Source organism: Thalassophryne amazonica, chromosome 9, assembly GCF_902500255.1.
Source record: "Thalassophryne amazonica chromosome 9, fThaAma1.1, whole genome shotgun sequence".
NCBI lineage: Eukaryota > Metazoa > Chordata > Actinopteri > Batrachoidiformes > Batrachoididae > Thalassophryne > Thalassophryne amazonica.
Genome location: NC_047111.1, coordinates 87,745,228 through 87,762,952, shown reverse-complemented (window position 1 = coordinate 87,762,952; position 17,725 = coordinate 87,745,228). Strand labels below are relative to the sequence as shown.

The 17,725-nt window shown below is 43.0% G+C and overlaps 1 protein-coding gene across 1 annotated transcript in view; it reads left to right on the top strand.

Moving 5' to 3' along the window:
* The window catches only part of LOC117517607 (Down syndrome cell adhesion molecule-like protein 1 homolog), a 243,800-nt gene extending 227,817 nt beyond the window's left edge, over window positions 1-15,983 (top strand). The window contains 8 exon segments of the mRNA XM_034178694.1: window positions 248-535; window positions 651-806; window positions 2,431-2,461; window positions 2,586-2,704; window positions 2,791-2,943; window positions 3,171-3,371; window positions 11,743-12,051; window positions 14,524-15,983. Coding sequence (XP_034034585.1) covers window positions 248-535; window positions 651-806; window positions 2,431-2,461; window positions 2,586-2,704; window positions 2,791-2,943; window positions 3,171-3,371; window positions 11,743-12,051; window positions 14,524-14,957 — 1,691 coding nt within the window. The 3' untranslated portion in view covers window positions 14,958-15,983.
* The last annotated feature ends 1,742 nt before the right edge of the window (window positions 15,984-17,725 follow it).

Sequence of the window (17,725 nt, the reverse complement as noted above, 5' to 3'; positions counted from 1 at the left end):
TTCTCAGGAAAAATTCCTGAAAAATGATGTCTGAAGTAGGGAAACATGTTTAAGTAACTTCATGATCAAGTCACAAAGAAGTCAAAATATGAAGTCATACACAATATAGCAAAAAAAAAAAAAAAGATTAAAAAAATAAGCACTTCTGCCCTCTGCTGCTTTTCATTTTCTATGAGCTATTTGATGTTTCGATGACATTCTTAGTTTGTTGTTCTAACCTGCTGTTGTCTGTCTTTCTGGTCCCCAGAGCCCGTGTTCAACAAGGACCAGCCGCTGCTCACGCACATCAACTCCACTCACGCGGGGCTCAATCTGCAGGGCTGGACCAGCGGTGGCTGCCCCATCACGGACCTGATGCTGGACTTTAGGCCCAAAGGTACCTGGGCCTGGCAGAGCCTGAAGGCCAACTCCACTACGCAGCTCTTCCTCAGTGAGCTGCGTGAGGCCACCTGGTACGAACTCAAAATGAAGGCCTGCAACAGCGCCGGCTGCGGTAACCAGAGCTCCCAGTTTGCTACAACTGACTATGACGGCAGTGAGTGAACCCTACCCTGTTTCATCTGTGCTCACGGCTCCACAGTCTGTCATATTCTGAGTGTTCCCTCGAGGATAAACCTTAACTGCTTCTGAACTACTTTCCATCTCTGCAGGTACAATCCCTCCTATTAAATCAGCTCATGGTGAAGGTGATGATGTGAAAAAGCTGTTTTCTATCGGCTCTCCCGTCATCCTGGTTACTCTGGGTGTTGCTTTGCTCTTCATTATCCGCAAAAAACGCAAAGAAAAGAGGCTTAAACGACTTAGAGGTGAGAGAGAGCAGAAGTGAGAGTTCAGAGAGTTCTGTTAGACCTCAGTGCTGCTTTTGATACTGTTGACCATAAAATTTTATTACAGAGATTAGAGCATGCCATAGGTATTAAAGGCACTGCGCTGCGGTGGTTTGAATCATATTTGTCTAATAGATTACAATTTGTTCATGTAAATGGGGAATCTTCTTCACAGACTAAAGTTAATTATGGAGTTCCACAAGGTTCTGTGCTAGGACCAATTTTATTCACTTTATATATGCTTCCCTTAGGCAGTATTATTAGACGGTATTGCTTAAATTTTCATTGTTACGCAGATGATACCCAGCTTTATCTATCCATGAAGCCAGAGGACACACACCAATTAGCTAAACTGCAGGATTGTCTTACAGACATAAAGACATGGATGACCTCTAATTTCCTGCTTTTAAACTCAGATAAAACTGAAGTTATTGTACTTGGCCCACAAATCTTAGAAACATGGTGTCTAACCAGATCCTTACTCTGGATGGCATTACCCTGACCTCTAGTAATACTGTGAGAAATCTTGGAGTCATTTTTGATCAGGATATGTCATTCAAAGCGCATATTAAACAAATATGTAGGACTGCTTTTTTGCATTTACGCAATATCTCTAAAATTAGAAAGGTCTTGTCTCAGAGTGATGCTGAAAAACTAATTCATGCATTTATTTCCTCTAGGCTGGACTATTGTAATTCATTATTATCAGGTTGTCCTAAAAGTTCCCTAAAAAGCCTTCAGTTGGTTCAAAATGCTGCAGCTAGAGTACTGACGGGGACTGGAAGGAGAGAGCATATCTCACCCATATTGGCCTCTCTTCATTGGCTTCCTGTTAATTCTAGAATAGAATTTAAAATTCTTCTTCTTACTTATAAGGTTTTGAATAATCAGGTCCCATCTTATCTTAGGGACCTCGTAGTACCATATCACCCCAATAGAGCGCTTCGCTCTCAGACTGCAGGCTTACTTGTAGTTCTTAGGGTTTGTAAGAGTAGAATGGGAGGCAGAGCCTTCAGCTTTCAGGCTCCTCTCCTGTGGAACCAGCTCCCAATTCAGATCAGGGAGACAGACACCCTCTCTACTTTTAAGATTAGGCTTAAAACTTTCCTTTTTGCTAAAGCTTATAGTTAGGGCTGGATCAGGTGACCCTGAACCATCACTTAGTTATGCTGCTATAGACGTAGACTGCTGGGGGGTTCCCATGATGCACTGTTTCTTTCTCTTTTTGCTCTTTTTTCCTGGTTCTCTCCCTCAGCCCCAACCAGTCCCAGCAGAAGACTGCCCCTCCCTGAGCCTGGTTCTGCTGGAGGTTTCTTCCTGTTAAAAGGGAGTTTTTCCTTCCCACTGTAGCCAAGTGCTTGCTCACAGGGGGTCGTTTTGACCGTTGGGGTTTTACATAATTATTGTATGGCCTTGCCTTACAATATAAAGCGCCTTGGGGCAACTGTTTGTTGTGATTTGGCGCTATATAAAAAAATTGATTGATTGATTGATTGATTATATGAATTGTGTGTAATGGATTAAGGTTGCGACGGGTGGCAAGTTGAAGCGATTATGTTCTCAGACAGATGTAATCTAATTAAGGTGTTGGGTCTTCTTATAGATGCGAAGAGCCTGGCTGAGATGCTGATCAGGTGAGAACCCGTTTTTATGAGGAGGGTTTTAGTTTTAATGATCACTACATGGATTGGAAGGAATCAGAAGGTGTGCATGAATTCATGAATGATTATTTCTTATATGTGTCATGTTTGTGTGCAGCAAAAACAATCGCAGTATTGACACTCCAGTGAAGGGTCCCCCTCAAGGGCCAAGGCTACATATTGACATCCCGCGTGTTCAACTGCTCATTGAGGACAAGGAAGGCATCAAGCAGATAGGCACGTGGCTGCACAAACACAACTGCCACCATTCTTATCTTCTTTAGCCCATTTTACATAATCTGTGGTCGTGTGTGATCAAACAGGGGAGGACAAAACCACGGTGCCGGTGACCGACACCGAGTTCAGCCAGTCAGTGAATCCACAGAACTTCTGCACAGGCGTCTCTCTGCACCACCAAGCCCTGATCCAGAATTCGGGGCCTTTGATTGACATGTCAGACATCCGTCCAGGCACAAGTGAGTTTGTTTTATCAAAGCACTAATTACACAACATGAGCGCGTGTGCTGTGCTTTTCATAAAGAAGGCTGAGCGAGCAAATCCTGCTGGAAGTTTTGATGGCTTATTGATTATCGCTCATGTCGTGAATAGCAGAAGGTAAGATTAGCTCACAGTGGGGGCCACCTCAGCAGCAGGAAGGAAGCTGTAAAAGCACAGCATCTCTAATCACTGTCACCCCTCTCAGACCCCGTGTCCAGGAAGAGCATCAAATCATCACACAGCTCAAGAAACAGATATTCCAGCCAGTGGACCCTCAGCAGACCGAGTCAAAGCCAGTCAACAGCGTCAGCGCGGACTCTGACCTCAGATTGGCGCACCATGGGCTCTCACGGCATTACCGCCACTGAGAGTGACAGCTACAGCGCCAGTCTTTCCCAAGACACAGGTCAGTACATCCAGTCCAGTACCACTGACCCACTGCCACTAGTACTACTGCATAAGTAGTGCTGTGACTGAGCACACTGAGGCATTATCATGTAGTACTTATGGCATTTACAGTTTTTCACACTAACATACAAAAATGTGAGCATCTTAATAACTGTTGTACATATCGAGTCAAAACATCTTTTTAAGAAAAATTTGGCGTTTCTCTGCAGCTTTTTGCATCATTTCGGAGAGATTGTAAACCGCACTGGATGAAGCTACGAGCGAGGAGGAATATGTGACCAGTGGGCCTCCGTCCTCTCTAAGTAGATTTTTGCTCTCTTGCTTGAAATGTGGCGAGGGTTTTGGAACTATGACGGAGGGAACCGGGGGTTCGTACTGATTGGTCGTTTCTGAAAAGCGAGATTTGATTGACAGCCCTCCTCTCACACACGAAGTCTGCTGATCAATCAATCAATCAATCAATTTTTTTATATAGCGCCAAATCACAACAAACAGTTGCCCCAAGGCGCTTTATATTGTAAGGCAAGGCCATACAATAATTATGTAAAACCCCAACGGTCAAAACGACCCCCTGTGAGCAAGCACTTGGCTACAGTGGGAAGGAAAAACTCCCTTTTAACAGGAAGAAACCTCCAGCAGAACCAGGCTCAGGGAGGGGCAGTCTTCTGCTGGGACTGGTTGGGGCTGAGGGAGAGAACCAGGAAAAAGACATGCTGTGGAGGGGAGCAGAGATCGATCACTAATGATTAAATGCAGAGTGGTGCATACAGAGCAAAAAGAAAAAGAAACAGTGCATCATGGGAACCCCCCAGCAGTCTACGTCTATAGCAGCATAACTAAGGGATGGTTCAGGGTCACCTGATCCAGCCCTAACTATAAGCTTTAGCAAAAAGGAAAGTTTTAAGCCTAATCTTAAAAGTAGAGAGGGTGTCTGTCTCCCTGATCTGAATTGGGAGCTGGTTCCACAGGAGAGGAGCCTGAAAGCTGAAGGCTCTGCCTCCCATTCTACTCTTACAAACCCTAGGAACTACAAGTAAGCCTGCAGTCTGAGAGCGAAGCGCTCTATTGGGGTAATATGGTACTACGAGGTCCCTAAGATAAGATGGGACCTGATTATTCAAAACCTTATAAGTAAGAAGAAGAATTTTAAATTCTATTCTAGAATTAACAGGAAGCCAATGAAGAGAGGCCAATATGGGTGAGATATGCTCTCTCCTTCTAGTCCCCGTCAGTACTCTAGCTGCAGCATTTTGAATTAACTGAAGGCTTTTTAGGGAACTTTTAGGACAACCTGATAATAATGAATTACAATAGTCCAGCCTAGAGGAAATAAATGCATGAATTAGTTTTTCAGCATCACTCTGAGACAAGACCTTTCTGATTTTAGAGATATTGCGTAAATGCAAAAAAGCAGTCCTACATATTTGTTTAATATGCACTTTGAATGACATATCCTGATCAAAAATGACTCCAAGATTTCTCACAGTATTACTAGAGGTCAGGGTAATGCCATCCAGAGTAAGGATCTGGTTAGACACCATGTTTCTAAGATTTGTGGGGCCAAGTACAATAACTTCAGTTTTATCTGAGTTTAAAAGCAGGAAATTAGAGGTCATCCATGTCTTTATGTCTGTAAGACAATCCTGCAGTTTAGCTAATTGGTGTGTGTCCTCTGGCTTCATGGATAGATAAAGCTGGGTATCATCTGCGTAACAATGAAAATTTAAGCAATACCGTCTAATAATACTGCCTAAGGGAAGCATGTATAAAGTGAATAAAATTGGTCCTAGCACAGAACCTTGTGGAACTCCATAATTAACTTTAGTCTGTGAAGAAGATTCCCCATTTACATGAACAAATTGTAATCTATTAGACAAATATGATTCAAACCACCGCAGCGCAGTGCCTTTAATACCTATGGCATGCTCTAATCTCTGTAATAAAATTTTATGGTCAACAGTATCAAAAGCAGCACTGAGATCTAACAGAACAAGCACAGAGATGAGTCCACTGTCCGAGGCCATAAGAAGATCATTTGTAACCTTCACTAATGCTGTTTCTGTACTATGATGAATTCTAAAACCTGACTGAAACTCTTCAAATAGACCATTCCTCTGCAGATGATCAGTTAGCTGTTTTACAACTACCCTTTCAAGAATTTTTGAGAGAAAAGGAAGGTTGGAGATTGGCCTATAATTAGCTAAGATAGCTGGGTCAAGTGATGGCTTTTTAAGTAATGGTTTAATTACTGCCACCTTAAAAGCCTGTGGTACATAGCCAACTAACAAAGATAGATTGATCATATTTAAGATCGAAGCATTAAATAATGGTAGGGCTTCCTTGAGCAGCCTGGTAGGAATGGGGTCTAATAAACATGTTGATGGTTTGGATGAAGTAACTAATGAGAATAACTCAGACAGAACAATCGGAGAGAAAGAGTCTAACCAAATACCGGCATCACTGAAAGCAGCCAAAGATAACGATACGTCTTTGGGATGGTTATGAGTAATTTTTTCTCTAATAGTTAAAATTTTGTTAGCAAAGAAAGTCATGAAGTCATTACTAGTTAAAGTTAATGGAATACTCAGCTCAATAGAGCTCTGACTCTTTGTCAGCCTGGCTACAGTGCTGAAAAGAAACCTGGGGTTGTTCTTATTTTCTTCAATTAGTGATGAGTAGAAAGATGTCCTAGCTTTACGAAGGGCTTTTTATAGAGCAACAGACTCTTTTTCCAGGCTAAGTGAAGATCTTCTAAATTAGTGAGACGCCATTTCCTCTCCAACTTACGGGTTATCTGCTTTAAGCTACGAGTTTGTGAGTTATACCACGGAGTCAGACACTTCTGATTTAAAGCTCTCTTTTTCAGAGGAGCTACAGCATCCAAAGTTGTCTTCAATGAGGATGTAAAACTATTGACGAGATACTCTATCTCCCTTACAGAGTTTAGGTAGCTACTCTGCACTGTGTTGGTATATGGCATTAGAGAACATAAAGAAGGAATCATATCCTTAAACCTAGTTACAGCGCTTTCTGAAAGACTTCTAGTGTAATGAAACTTATTCCCCACTGCTGGGTAGTCCATCAGAGTAAATGTAAATGTTATTAAGAAATGATCAGACAGAAGGGAGTTATCAGGGAATACTGTTAAGTCTTCTATTTCCATACCATAAGTCAGAACAAGATCTAAGATATGATTAAAGTGGTGGGTGGACTCATTTACTTTTTGAGCAAAGCCAATAGAGTCTAATAATAGATTAAATGCAGTGTTGAGGCTGTCATTCTCAGCATCTGTGTGGATGTTAAAATCGCCCACTATAATTATCTTATCTGAGCTAAGCACTAAGTCAGACAAAAGGTCTGAAAATTCACAGAGAAACTCACAGTAACGACCAGGTGGACGATAGATAATAACAAATAAAACTGGTTTTTGGGACTTCCAATTTGGATGGACAAGACTAAGAGACAAGCTTTCAAATGAATTAAAGCTCTGTCTGGGTTTTGGATTAATTAATAAGCTGGAATGGAAGATTGCTGCTAATCCTCCACCCCGGCCCGTGCTACGAGCATTCTGACAGTTAGTGTGACTCGGGGGTGTTGACTCATTTAAACTAACATATTCATCCTGCTGTAACCAGGTTTCTGTTAGGCAGAATAAATCAATATGTTGATCAATTATTATATCATTTACCAACAGGGACTTAGAAGAGAGAGACCTAATGTTTAATAGACCACATTTAACTGTTTTAGTCTGTGGTGCAGTTGAAGGTGCTATATTATTTTTTCTTTTTGAATTTTTATGCTTAAATAGATTTTTGCTGGTTATTGGTAGTCTGGGAGCAGGCACCGTCTCTACGGGGATGGGGTAATGAGGGGATGGCAGGGGGAGAGAAGCTGCAGAGAGGTGTGTAAGACTACAACTCTGCTTCCTGGTCCCAACCCTGGATAGTCACGGTTTGGAGGATTTAAGAAAATTGGCCAGATTTCTAGAAATGAGAGCTGCTCCATCCAAAGTGGGATGGCTGCCGTCTCTCCTAACAAGACCAGGTTTTCCCCAGAAGCTTTGCCAATTATCTATGAAGCCCACCTCATTTTTTGGACACCACTCAGACAGCCAGCAATTCAAGGAGAACATGCGGCTAAACATGTCACTCCCGGTCTGATTGGGGAGGGGCCCAGAGAAAACTACAGAGTCCGACATTGTTTTTGCAAAGTTACACACCGATTCAATGTTAATTTTAGTGACCTCCGATTGGCGTAACCGGGTGTCATTACTGCCGACGTGAATTACAATCTTACCAAATTTACGCTTAGCCTTAGCCAGCAGTTTCAAATTTCCTTCAATGTCGCCTGCTCTGGCCCCCGGAAGACAATTGACTATGGTTGCTGGTGTCGCTAACTTCACATTTCTCAAAACAGAGTCGCCAATAACCAGAGTTTGATCCTCGGCGGGTGTATCGTCGAGTGGGGAAAAACGATTAAAGATGTGAACGGGTTGGCGGTGTACACGGGGCTTCTGTTTAGGGCTACGCTTCCTCCTCACAGTCACCCAGTCGGCCTGCTTTCCCGGCTGCTCGGGATCTGCCAGGGGGGAACTAACGGCGGCTAAGCTACCTTGGTCCGCACCGACTACAGGGGCCTTGCTAGCTGTAGAATTTTCCACGGTGCGGAGCCGAGTCTCCAATTCGCCCAGCCTGGCCTCCAAAGCTACGAATAAGCTACACTTATTACAAGTACCATTACTGCTAAAGGAGGCCGAGGAATAACTAAACATTTCACACCCAGAGCAGAAAAGTGCGGGAGAGACAGGAGAAGCCGCCATGCTAAATCGGCTAAGAGCTAGTAGCTACGCTAAGCTAGCGGATTCCTAAAACACGCAAAGCGAATAATGTGTAAATAATTTAGAGGTGATTCAGCAGAAGGAGTGCTTTAGTTAAGGCACGTAAAGATTACACTGGGAAACAAATCGTAATCTAGATAACTAGATCAATCTAACTGCGCAGATCAAACAGCTAACAGATACAGAAAAACACCGCTGTGCTCCGGAACAAGAAGTGATACAATACCGCAGTGAGAGTATTGTGCTGAGACAGAGTCCGGTTGGAATTAATAACTTCAAAGCGAATCGTCACTTTAAATAAAATGACACTTCTTTCCAAAAGCTGTAATACAGACAATAAACAACAATCGACTAAAACTTTTTTTTTCTCCCAAAATTAAACGTTCTGCATTCTTTATGAATTAAAACCTGGCATGCAGCACAGCCGGCTGCAAGAGCTCAGCTCAGAGGTATAGAAAGACCTTCATGCCAGTAATGTCTGAAAGGAAATGCTTTTGACAGAAACTACAGATTTTGTTTATTTCTATTTATGTCCAGACATCAAAGATCCACCATGTAGAGTTTATTTTGTCCAGAGTTTAAGGATCCAGTGACCAATTCATATTTATTTACTTTAAGACTCAATAAAATGTTGTTGACATAGAAAACCTGTAAAGCCTACTTTTAGTACACAGAAAATTCACAAGCGGTATCAATAAGGGAATCAATAAGGAATTGGATCAATAAGCGGAATCGATAATGGTATCGATATCAATAAAATCATATCAATACCCAGTGGTGAGCATGGTGACATCACTTCCTGGTGTTGCTAGCTGCTAACTTTGTTTCCTTTTTGGCTACATATAACACCTTTATCATATCATATATCATGTAAAAGCTAGGAAGAAACAAACACTTCTAAAAGTGGAAACACCTGATCAGTGGTGGGCACAGATAACCAAAAAAATTAACTTCGATAACAGATAATCAGATAACTGAAAAGTTATCTTTGATAAAGATAAAATGATGAACCACCCAAAAATGTATCAGAAGTTACAGATAACCCATAAATTCCAGCATTGTCTCTGGTATAGTTGCAACTACTAACATGCTGATTTTGAGCTTTAACACCGGGATCGCTCCTGGAAACTTCAAAAGCAACAACAGACCCAAACAATGAGTCAGCACTTCTGTCTTTCAGCGTCCTGCTCACTGCTAGAAGCTCTAGTTTACTACAGTACATGGCTTCCAGCATAGACACAACTGAGAAGAGCCAAAAAGCTAAACTCTAACCAATCACAGCGCTGCCATCAGGCTGAGGTCTTGGAAAATAAAGCCCTCCTGAGTTATGGTTTGGTGTATAAATAAAATGAATACTGATAGAATAACTCAATTAATGTCAATTCTGTCATTTGTGCAAAGTTAAGATATTACATATATCTTTTAATGTTGAATAATGCACTAATTCTGAAGTTTTATAACAAACACAGACAGATGACATTCTGGGTAAAATGTGCCTCACACTGATTGGTTGATTAATTCTATGTAAACCAACACGTTAATGTGAGGTGTGTCATGTGTTGGTGTTTACAGATAAATGTGCTTTTGTAAAATATGCCATTTTTTATTTGTTAAAAAAAGGCATTTTCAAAAAAAAAAAAAAAGGCAAGTTGTAATTAGATAACCGTCTGATATAACCGGTGTCAAAATAAATAGGACACTGCCAACTACTGGTGCCAGTGCAAGTTTTGGCCCTTTTCCAGCTGTTTTTTCATTCGTGTGAGAATTTTTTGGATCGCAGCAAGTGTCAGGTTAATCGCACATCCTGCATCCTTTAGTATACATGGAGTAACGAGCTGCATTTAACATCTCATGACCACCTCCTGATCAGTGATCGTATGGTCAGATGAAAATCAAACCTGTTTGATATTCTTGTGCCTGTGCAAACACCGCAGAGCTGTCTTATGTTTTTTTTTTTTTTAACCTTTGATGTCTCCCATCGTGAGTTTTTGTAAATTAAGTTTGAAAAAAAGATTCTGTTTATGTCGAGTCAGACGTGTGGTTTTTGAACGTACGTGTGTGAGAACATAAATCGGGCGCTCTGAACTGTTATACCGTGTGGTTCTGTGGTACAGTGTCTGCTCAGTGTCTGAGCACTGCCATGAACACTGCTGGCCAGTAGATGGCAGTAGAGACCTTGAAAACTTGCCAAAACAAAATTCCAGATAATCTGTGTTGCTACTTGCTATGTTTAAGATGCGTGGAATTTAATAAAAGCAAACACAAAAACGTCTATAAACCCAGAGAATATATTCACAAGAGTTTTAGGCACTAGAATTTAATGCTGTTGTCCTGATCAGAGTGTCTCAAATGCATTCTCCTGTCGTGAAAGTACTGAGATTACCATACTGAGATTACCCTATCCTACCCATAATGCACTGCTGGGCACAGTATGCCCACACTAAAACCTTAAAAATTAGAGCATTACTTTAAAACTAAAACATATATCTGATATTTTCACTCTATAAAACTTCAGAAGTGACCTAATTTAAATAACTTGTCAGAAATAAGTTTGGTTAAAATTTGAACCATAACTTAAAAATGTATGCCTCTGGATGACTTGGGTGATATTGGCCGCATATCAGTATGGTGTTAAAAAAAATGTTACTTTTTTGGGTGACCAATTCTCCTTTGCCTGCAGAGGATAGAGTGGTTTCTTATAGAAACAGGTCTTGACTGTTTGCAGAGAGTACACCTGCACATGTTCACCTTTGTTTACAAAGTTAACGGTCTAAAGGTTGTCGGACAAAAATTCATTGGAAGATAATTAGTCCAATAATGGTTTTCAAAGTTATCTAAAAAGATAATCCGATAATGAAAACTTTATCTTCAATAATTATCAGTTATCGGATTATTGGAAGTGTGCCCACCATTGTCAATACCCATCACTAATCGTGTGTGAAAATTTTTTTCTTCTGCTTGCTGTAGGCATTTTTTCCTCAAGGCTATAGGCTACATGTGTAGGTCTGTGGATATTTGTATTGAACAGTAGCCTAGGTTGTGTGTGATTTTGGCCATTCTGTATGTCATTAGTGACTGTCACAGATCAGAATGTGGTTATGTGTACGCATGAATGTGGCAGAGGTGTAGCAGAGAGCTGTTGTGACACACGAGCCCATAGCACCCTCATAAAATGCCAAGCTCACCCATAGCACCTGCAGAAAAAAATCTCTGGAAGCGCCACTGCTCCGCTGTGCTCTCTCTGTCTCTCTCAGAGCGACTGCTTCGGGGAGTGAGCACTGAGCAGTGAAAGTTGTTATGAAGTGACCCATGAGAAGATTTGCATTGTTCATAAACAACACAACATTAGTCGATGTCCATCGTAACACATCATTGCAGAGCAGTCGCGTTCACTGCTCAACTTGACTGTGCAACCCCGACTTAAAATGTCCCATATACCGTATGGTCTCTGATGTGTGCAGCACACCTCTTTTTATTCTGAATAGAATTTTGTGTCATAATCACAACTTTTGATTGATTTGTTTATTTCCAGATAAGGGTCGCAACAGCATGGTGTCGACAGAGAGCGCTTCGTCCACCTACGAGGAGTTGGCTCGGGCCTACGAGCACGCTAAGCTGGAGGAGCACCTGCAGCACGCCAAGTTCACCATTACAGAGTGTTTCATCTCCGACAGCTCATCAGACCAAATGACCACAGGTACCAATGATCCGGCAGACAGCATGACCTCGCTCAGCACGCCGTCTGAACCAGGCATCTGCCGCTTCACGGCCTCGCCACCCAAACCGCAGGACTATGATCGCGGCAAAAATGTGGCTGTGCCCATTCCCCACCGTGCTAAGAGTAAGTATGAAAACACAAATAAGCCCAATTTTGCATGCTTTCTTAATTTTTCTTCTTCTTCTTTATTTGGCAACATCACTGATGACAGATGGTCGTCGTTGTAGAGTTTTGCACACAATGATGCCAGTAAGACACAAAAACATGACCTGTTTGTTGTTTTGTCCACCCTCCTGTTGAGGACCTGTTACCCAAAAGGTCAGAGTAAACCGGAGTCAGACAGCCCTCTGCTCAATGCACAAGTTTCCACACAACTGCAAGACATTAGGATTTCAAAAGTGTTCCTTCCTTCCTTCATTGATTAGTAATATCAAAATAGTACAACAGTTAACTCTAGTCAAGCAAACTTTAAATAAACCATCTACAAACAACATACTGTGGTAACTGTGGTTAAGTTCACTTGATATGACCTGAAAACATTTCTTTCTAAGACCATTTTGGCACACAGCTGGAGATCAACTGCAAATCAGATCTGAATCATATTTATTCTTATATGTGGAATTGGCTAAACTCAAAATACTATTAAAGACAAACACAATCAGTTTTTGCATGTTCATATTACTCAGAAATTATTAGATCTGACTTTTCACAGAGCTGTGACATCATCAGGGATCAGATTTGAATCAGGGATCAGGCTGCTTTAGACAATCACTGACCGTGTAAAAACCTCATTTTAACATGTTCACATTGCATAAAAAGATCAGGTCCATGTCACATGCATGCAAAAACTAAAATATCACATTCAGGTCATTTTCAGTAATAATGTTAAATGCAGTCAAAACAAAAAAACTAAGAAATCACATATAGGTCATGGAGTCCAGCAGCTTGGGTCCCTTTGTTGGAGTTTAAAAATTCACCCTGAGTTTGTGAACAATGCTTGGGCAGCACAGTGGCTTAGTGGTTAGCACTGTTGCCTCACAGCAAAAAGATCATGGGATCGATTCCCACCTGTGGCCTTTCTGTGTGGAGTTTGCATGTTCTCCCCCTGTTTGCGTGGGTTTCCTCCTGGTACTCCATGTAGTTGCCCAATCAGATGTGGTGGATGTGGCAACCAACGTGTGCCTCCAGACATGACTCGACCTGGTTTTGAATTTTTACTGGGAAACTTGTTTGTGAATGGCGACTTTAGTGTTGTGAAAGTGTAGGAACACGGACCCACAACAGGGGGCGCAAATGAACGGACAATGGAGGAAGTCAAATAACAACACTTTACTGTTGTGAATGAGCACAACAAACACGGCAGGTCACAATAGTATGAAATGAAGTCAATTTACAGAACGTGTCATGTGGGCAGGCTCGAAGATAAGAGACGTCTGTCCAAAGCAGAACCGGAACCACACGATTTCCTCCGCCACCGAACCCCGGGAATACTGGAGCCGCCAAGTCCCGAACTCCCAGGTGGCCACTGCCTCCGCTTGTCGGATCTGGTACTGCTGGCGAGGAACAAAAACAGTTAGATGTAGGTGTGTTTATACCCAGCAACACGTATGGTGGGAAATCCACCTCCACCTCTCGTCGAAAAGTCTGCTGTCAAAAAACACAAAGCAACAATATTCTTCTGTCGAAAAGACAACTTGATTGGCTGAGCTCGTTACCTCCTAAGCATAGCGATATCTCGGCAAAGAAGTGGAGATGTCGTCCTGCTGATATACGATTGAAGATCAGATGATTGGTGACAGCTGTCACAGGTAATAAGTGACAGCTGTCACCCCGGCTGCTCCTGTGAGGCGGCGCCCTCTTGTGCCTGGAGCCCGCACTCCAGGCAGGGTGCCCTCTGGTGGTTGTGGGCCAGCAGTACCTCCTCTTCAGCGGCCACACAACATTTAGCATGGCTTCTGTTAACAGCGCTAAACATTACTGCATTTAAAGGAGGGAAACTTTTTTTGTGCTGATGTTTACAAAGAAACAGAAATATTTATTTAAAACTATAAACTCAGAGCTATTTTGAGACAGTGAACATTACATTATTAGATAGCTAGATAGCTACATCAGCTCATTGTCAGCTGTTCACAAATGTGTAACACTAATACAGTGTGAATAATCATCAAAGAAAGTCCTTCATTTAATGAGTTTGGGGAAATAGAACAAAAATGTATCAGCTTTTACAGAGGAATACATTATTTTCCACATACATCAAGTGACAACTGAATTGTAATTTTCCCTGTTTCTAGATAATGTAGCAAACAGCTACACAAATACTCTGTACACTAGGTCAACCCCCCCTCCCCCCCAAAAAATTACTGCTCCCCTACATCCAAAAATGTTACCATACAGACAAATGAGAAATATCAGAAAAATACCAGTTGATTTTTGTCTCAGTTTGTCCATTTAAAATCCCAGAAACACTACAACACGCTTATTTTAAGACCTGATTCTAACTTGTTTTTAAAGCGAAATATATTCATTATTTATTCCACAGATGTGTTCTCTATGATGACATTGGATGTCTTTTGTTGTGACTGTTACCAATCTCAGGTGAATTCTGCAACCTTCCCCTCTACATGAAGACGGACCCTTTCTTCCGCAAACAAGGGGAGCTGCGTGATCCGTGCCCAGCTGTGCCACCGCGGGAAGCTTCAATTCGCAGCCTGTCACAACGGGCGTACCACACCCAGGGTCGCCACAAGACTCTAGACCCAGCCAAGCAGCAGGCCCTGACACTGGGGCATTCTGGGCTGAGCAGCTTGGGTGCAAGCTCAGGCACCGCAACTTTACCCCAAAGGACTCTGACCATGCCCAGCTCCAACACAGCAGCAACAGCTTCCACTTCCAGCACGAGCAGCAACCCCACCAACAGCAACAAGGTGGGTGGCTCCAGAGACTCGCTGCTAGAGAGCAGCTCCTCGGCGCTGGGGAGACTACAGAAACAGAGTGTGGGGGCGTACTCCAAGTCGTACACGCTGGTGTAGTCCCATCTCTTGCACAGACGGTCCCGCTCCTCTGCCAGCCCCGGTACCCCTGGTACTCTGCGGCCTGGGCCACAAAGCGTATGCAACCATCTTTGTTGAAAAACTTGCCCAGCATCCTGTCTAATTTTCCTTGGGATCGATGTTATCCCAGGCGGAGACCCAGCTAACCTGACTGTCTCACCTGGCACTCTGAAAGAACTACTAACTCCAACTAACCGTTCCAGCCAGCTGGTGCTCAGCTCCGCCCACTTCACCACAGGAAAAACCAAGAAGTGATTCTTTGGCCCTTTGGAAATATTAACTAACACTGAAGAGTTGAAAGCTCGGTGTTCATGATGATGCAGACGATGATAGCCACTTTGAAACCGAGTGACCATCTTTGTCTCTCATACGCCCACATGCTGTCCTCCATAGTATTATTATTGAGTATTACTGTCAATTTGCAGGACTTCCAGTTGAGTTCTTTACTGTATCTCTCCCCCTCTATGTGTCTCTTACTGATCCAAGTAACTTTTGGCAAATTTTCTCTTACTGTCGATTCAAAACCCATAAAAAAAAGTTTCAAGTTCACCTCCATGGAAGAAAAAAATAATTCTGAACACATTTAATGTTCTTTAAACATCTTTCTCCAGCTGAACAGTTTTTAACCACACAAGTGAGCCAGCATTTATTTCTCACTCTGCAAATAGAGGATATTTGGTATTATAAAGATTTTACTTATATATATTTCTATGTAGGTATATAAGTGACACTTAAGTGAAATTATAACAAAGTATAAATTGTATGTGCTACAATAGTGTAGTGCTATGTACAACAATTTAACGTTATTGTCAAATTTAACAATGAGACAATCGCTCAATCAAGTTAAGAGAAAGTCTAAAAAAGGTTGGATTAAACACAGAGAAAGTTTAGTATATATATTGGATGTTCTGTATGTTACTGTATGTAGACGGGTTAAGAGAAGAGTGTTTTCTTGCAAATGGTAAGTGGCCCTTTCTAAGCCTCGTGTTAAAATAAGAAACACAATATACAAAAAAAAAATTACAACCACGCAAAGGTTAGTCTTTGTGAACTCAAGTTGGCAGCAGTGCAGCAGTGTGTGTTGGGAGAATTTGTATTTTATAATACAGTGGTTATATAGAAGTCTACACACCTTTCAGTTTTTACGATTTTTTTATTTAAAAAAATGTATATTATGTCCTTTAATCTCAAAGTGAAAACCAGCCTTTACAACAAATATTTGAAATGCCACATGATGGACTGTGTGAGTACACACTCTCTTCAATGTAACAATCTAAATCACTTTTACAACCAGTTTTCTTTAGACAACTCAGACGATGGGTACAAGAACATTCCAAAGTCACCCAACATGCCTTGGAATACAATTAGTTCAATTATTATGGAGCAAAAGCAGTATGGTATTGTGTGATAAACCCATCTAGAGCATGTTCCGCTCACAAACAGGGTGACTGTTGGGAAAGTGTAGTGACACGGACCCACAACAGGGGGCGCAAATGAACGGTCAATAGATGAGCCAAAATATAACAATTTAATGTTGTGAATGTGCACAACGAACATACAGACAATCTCAGAATATCATAACAGTCAATACACAAAGGTGACGTGTGGGCAGGCTCGAGGATAGAAGACGTCTGTCCTAAGAAGAGCCGGAACCACACGATTTCCGCCGCCCCAGAACCTGGTGAATACTGGAGCCGCCAAGTCCCGAATTCCCAGGTGATCACCGTCCCCGACTGTCGGATCTGGTACTGCTGGCGAAGAACAAAGACAGTCAAGTGTGGGTGTGTGTACACCCAGTAACAACAACGGTGGGAATGCCACCTCTCACTCAATAACTTGCAGAGTTCTGTAGATTCCTCAGGGGAAAAGAGTGCCTTCAGCACTCTCACAGCTTCCACCGACGGAGGAACTGGTACTCCTGCAAACACTCACAATATACAAATATTGCAATTACAAAACGGCTGAGGATATTACCTCCAATGAAGTATATCTCGGCAACGAGGTGGAGATGACGTCTGGTCTTTATGGAGTGAGATGATGTTGAGTAGATGGGTGACAGCTGTCAAGAGGTAATGAGCGACAGCTGTCACCCCCGGCTGTGTCCATGGCGGCAGCGCCCTCTCGTGCCTGAAGCCCGCACTTCAGGCAGGGCGCCCTCTGGTGGTGGGCCAGCAGTACCTGCTCTTCTGGCGGCACACACAGCAGGACCCCCCCCCTCAACGGGCGCCTCCTGGCGCCCGACCAGGTTTGTCGGGGTGTCGGCGGTAGAAGTCGGCCAGGAGGGCCGGATCCAGGATGAAGCTCCTCTTCACCCAGGAGCGTTCTTCGGGCCCATACCCCTCCCAGTCCACCAGATATTGGAACCCCCGACCCATCCGACGGACGTCCAGGAGCCGGCGCACCGTCCAAGCCGGCCCCCCGTCGATGATCCGAGCAGGAGTGGGCGCCGGTCCGGGAGCACAGAGGGGTGAGGTGTGATGACACGTGGAAAACCGGATGGATCCGTAGTGAAGCCGGGAGTTGGAGCTTCACTGCGGCAGGACTGAGGACTTTGAGGATTCTGAAGGGGCCAATGTACCTGTCCTGGAGTTTCGGGGAGTCCACCTGGAGGGGGATGTCCTTCGTGGAAAGCCACACCTCCTGCCCGGGCTGGTAAGCAGGGGCCGGGGATCGCCGGCGGTCTGCATGGGTCTTCGCCCTCGTCCGGGCCTTCAACAAGGCAGAGCGGGCGGAGCGCCACACCCGAC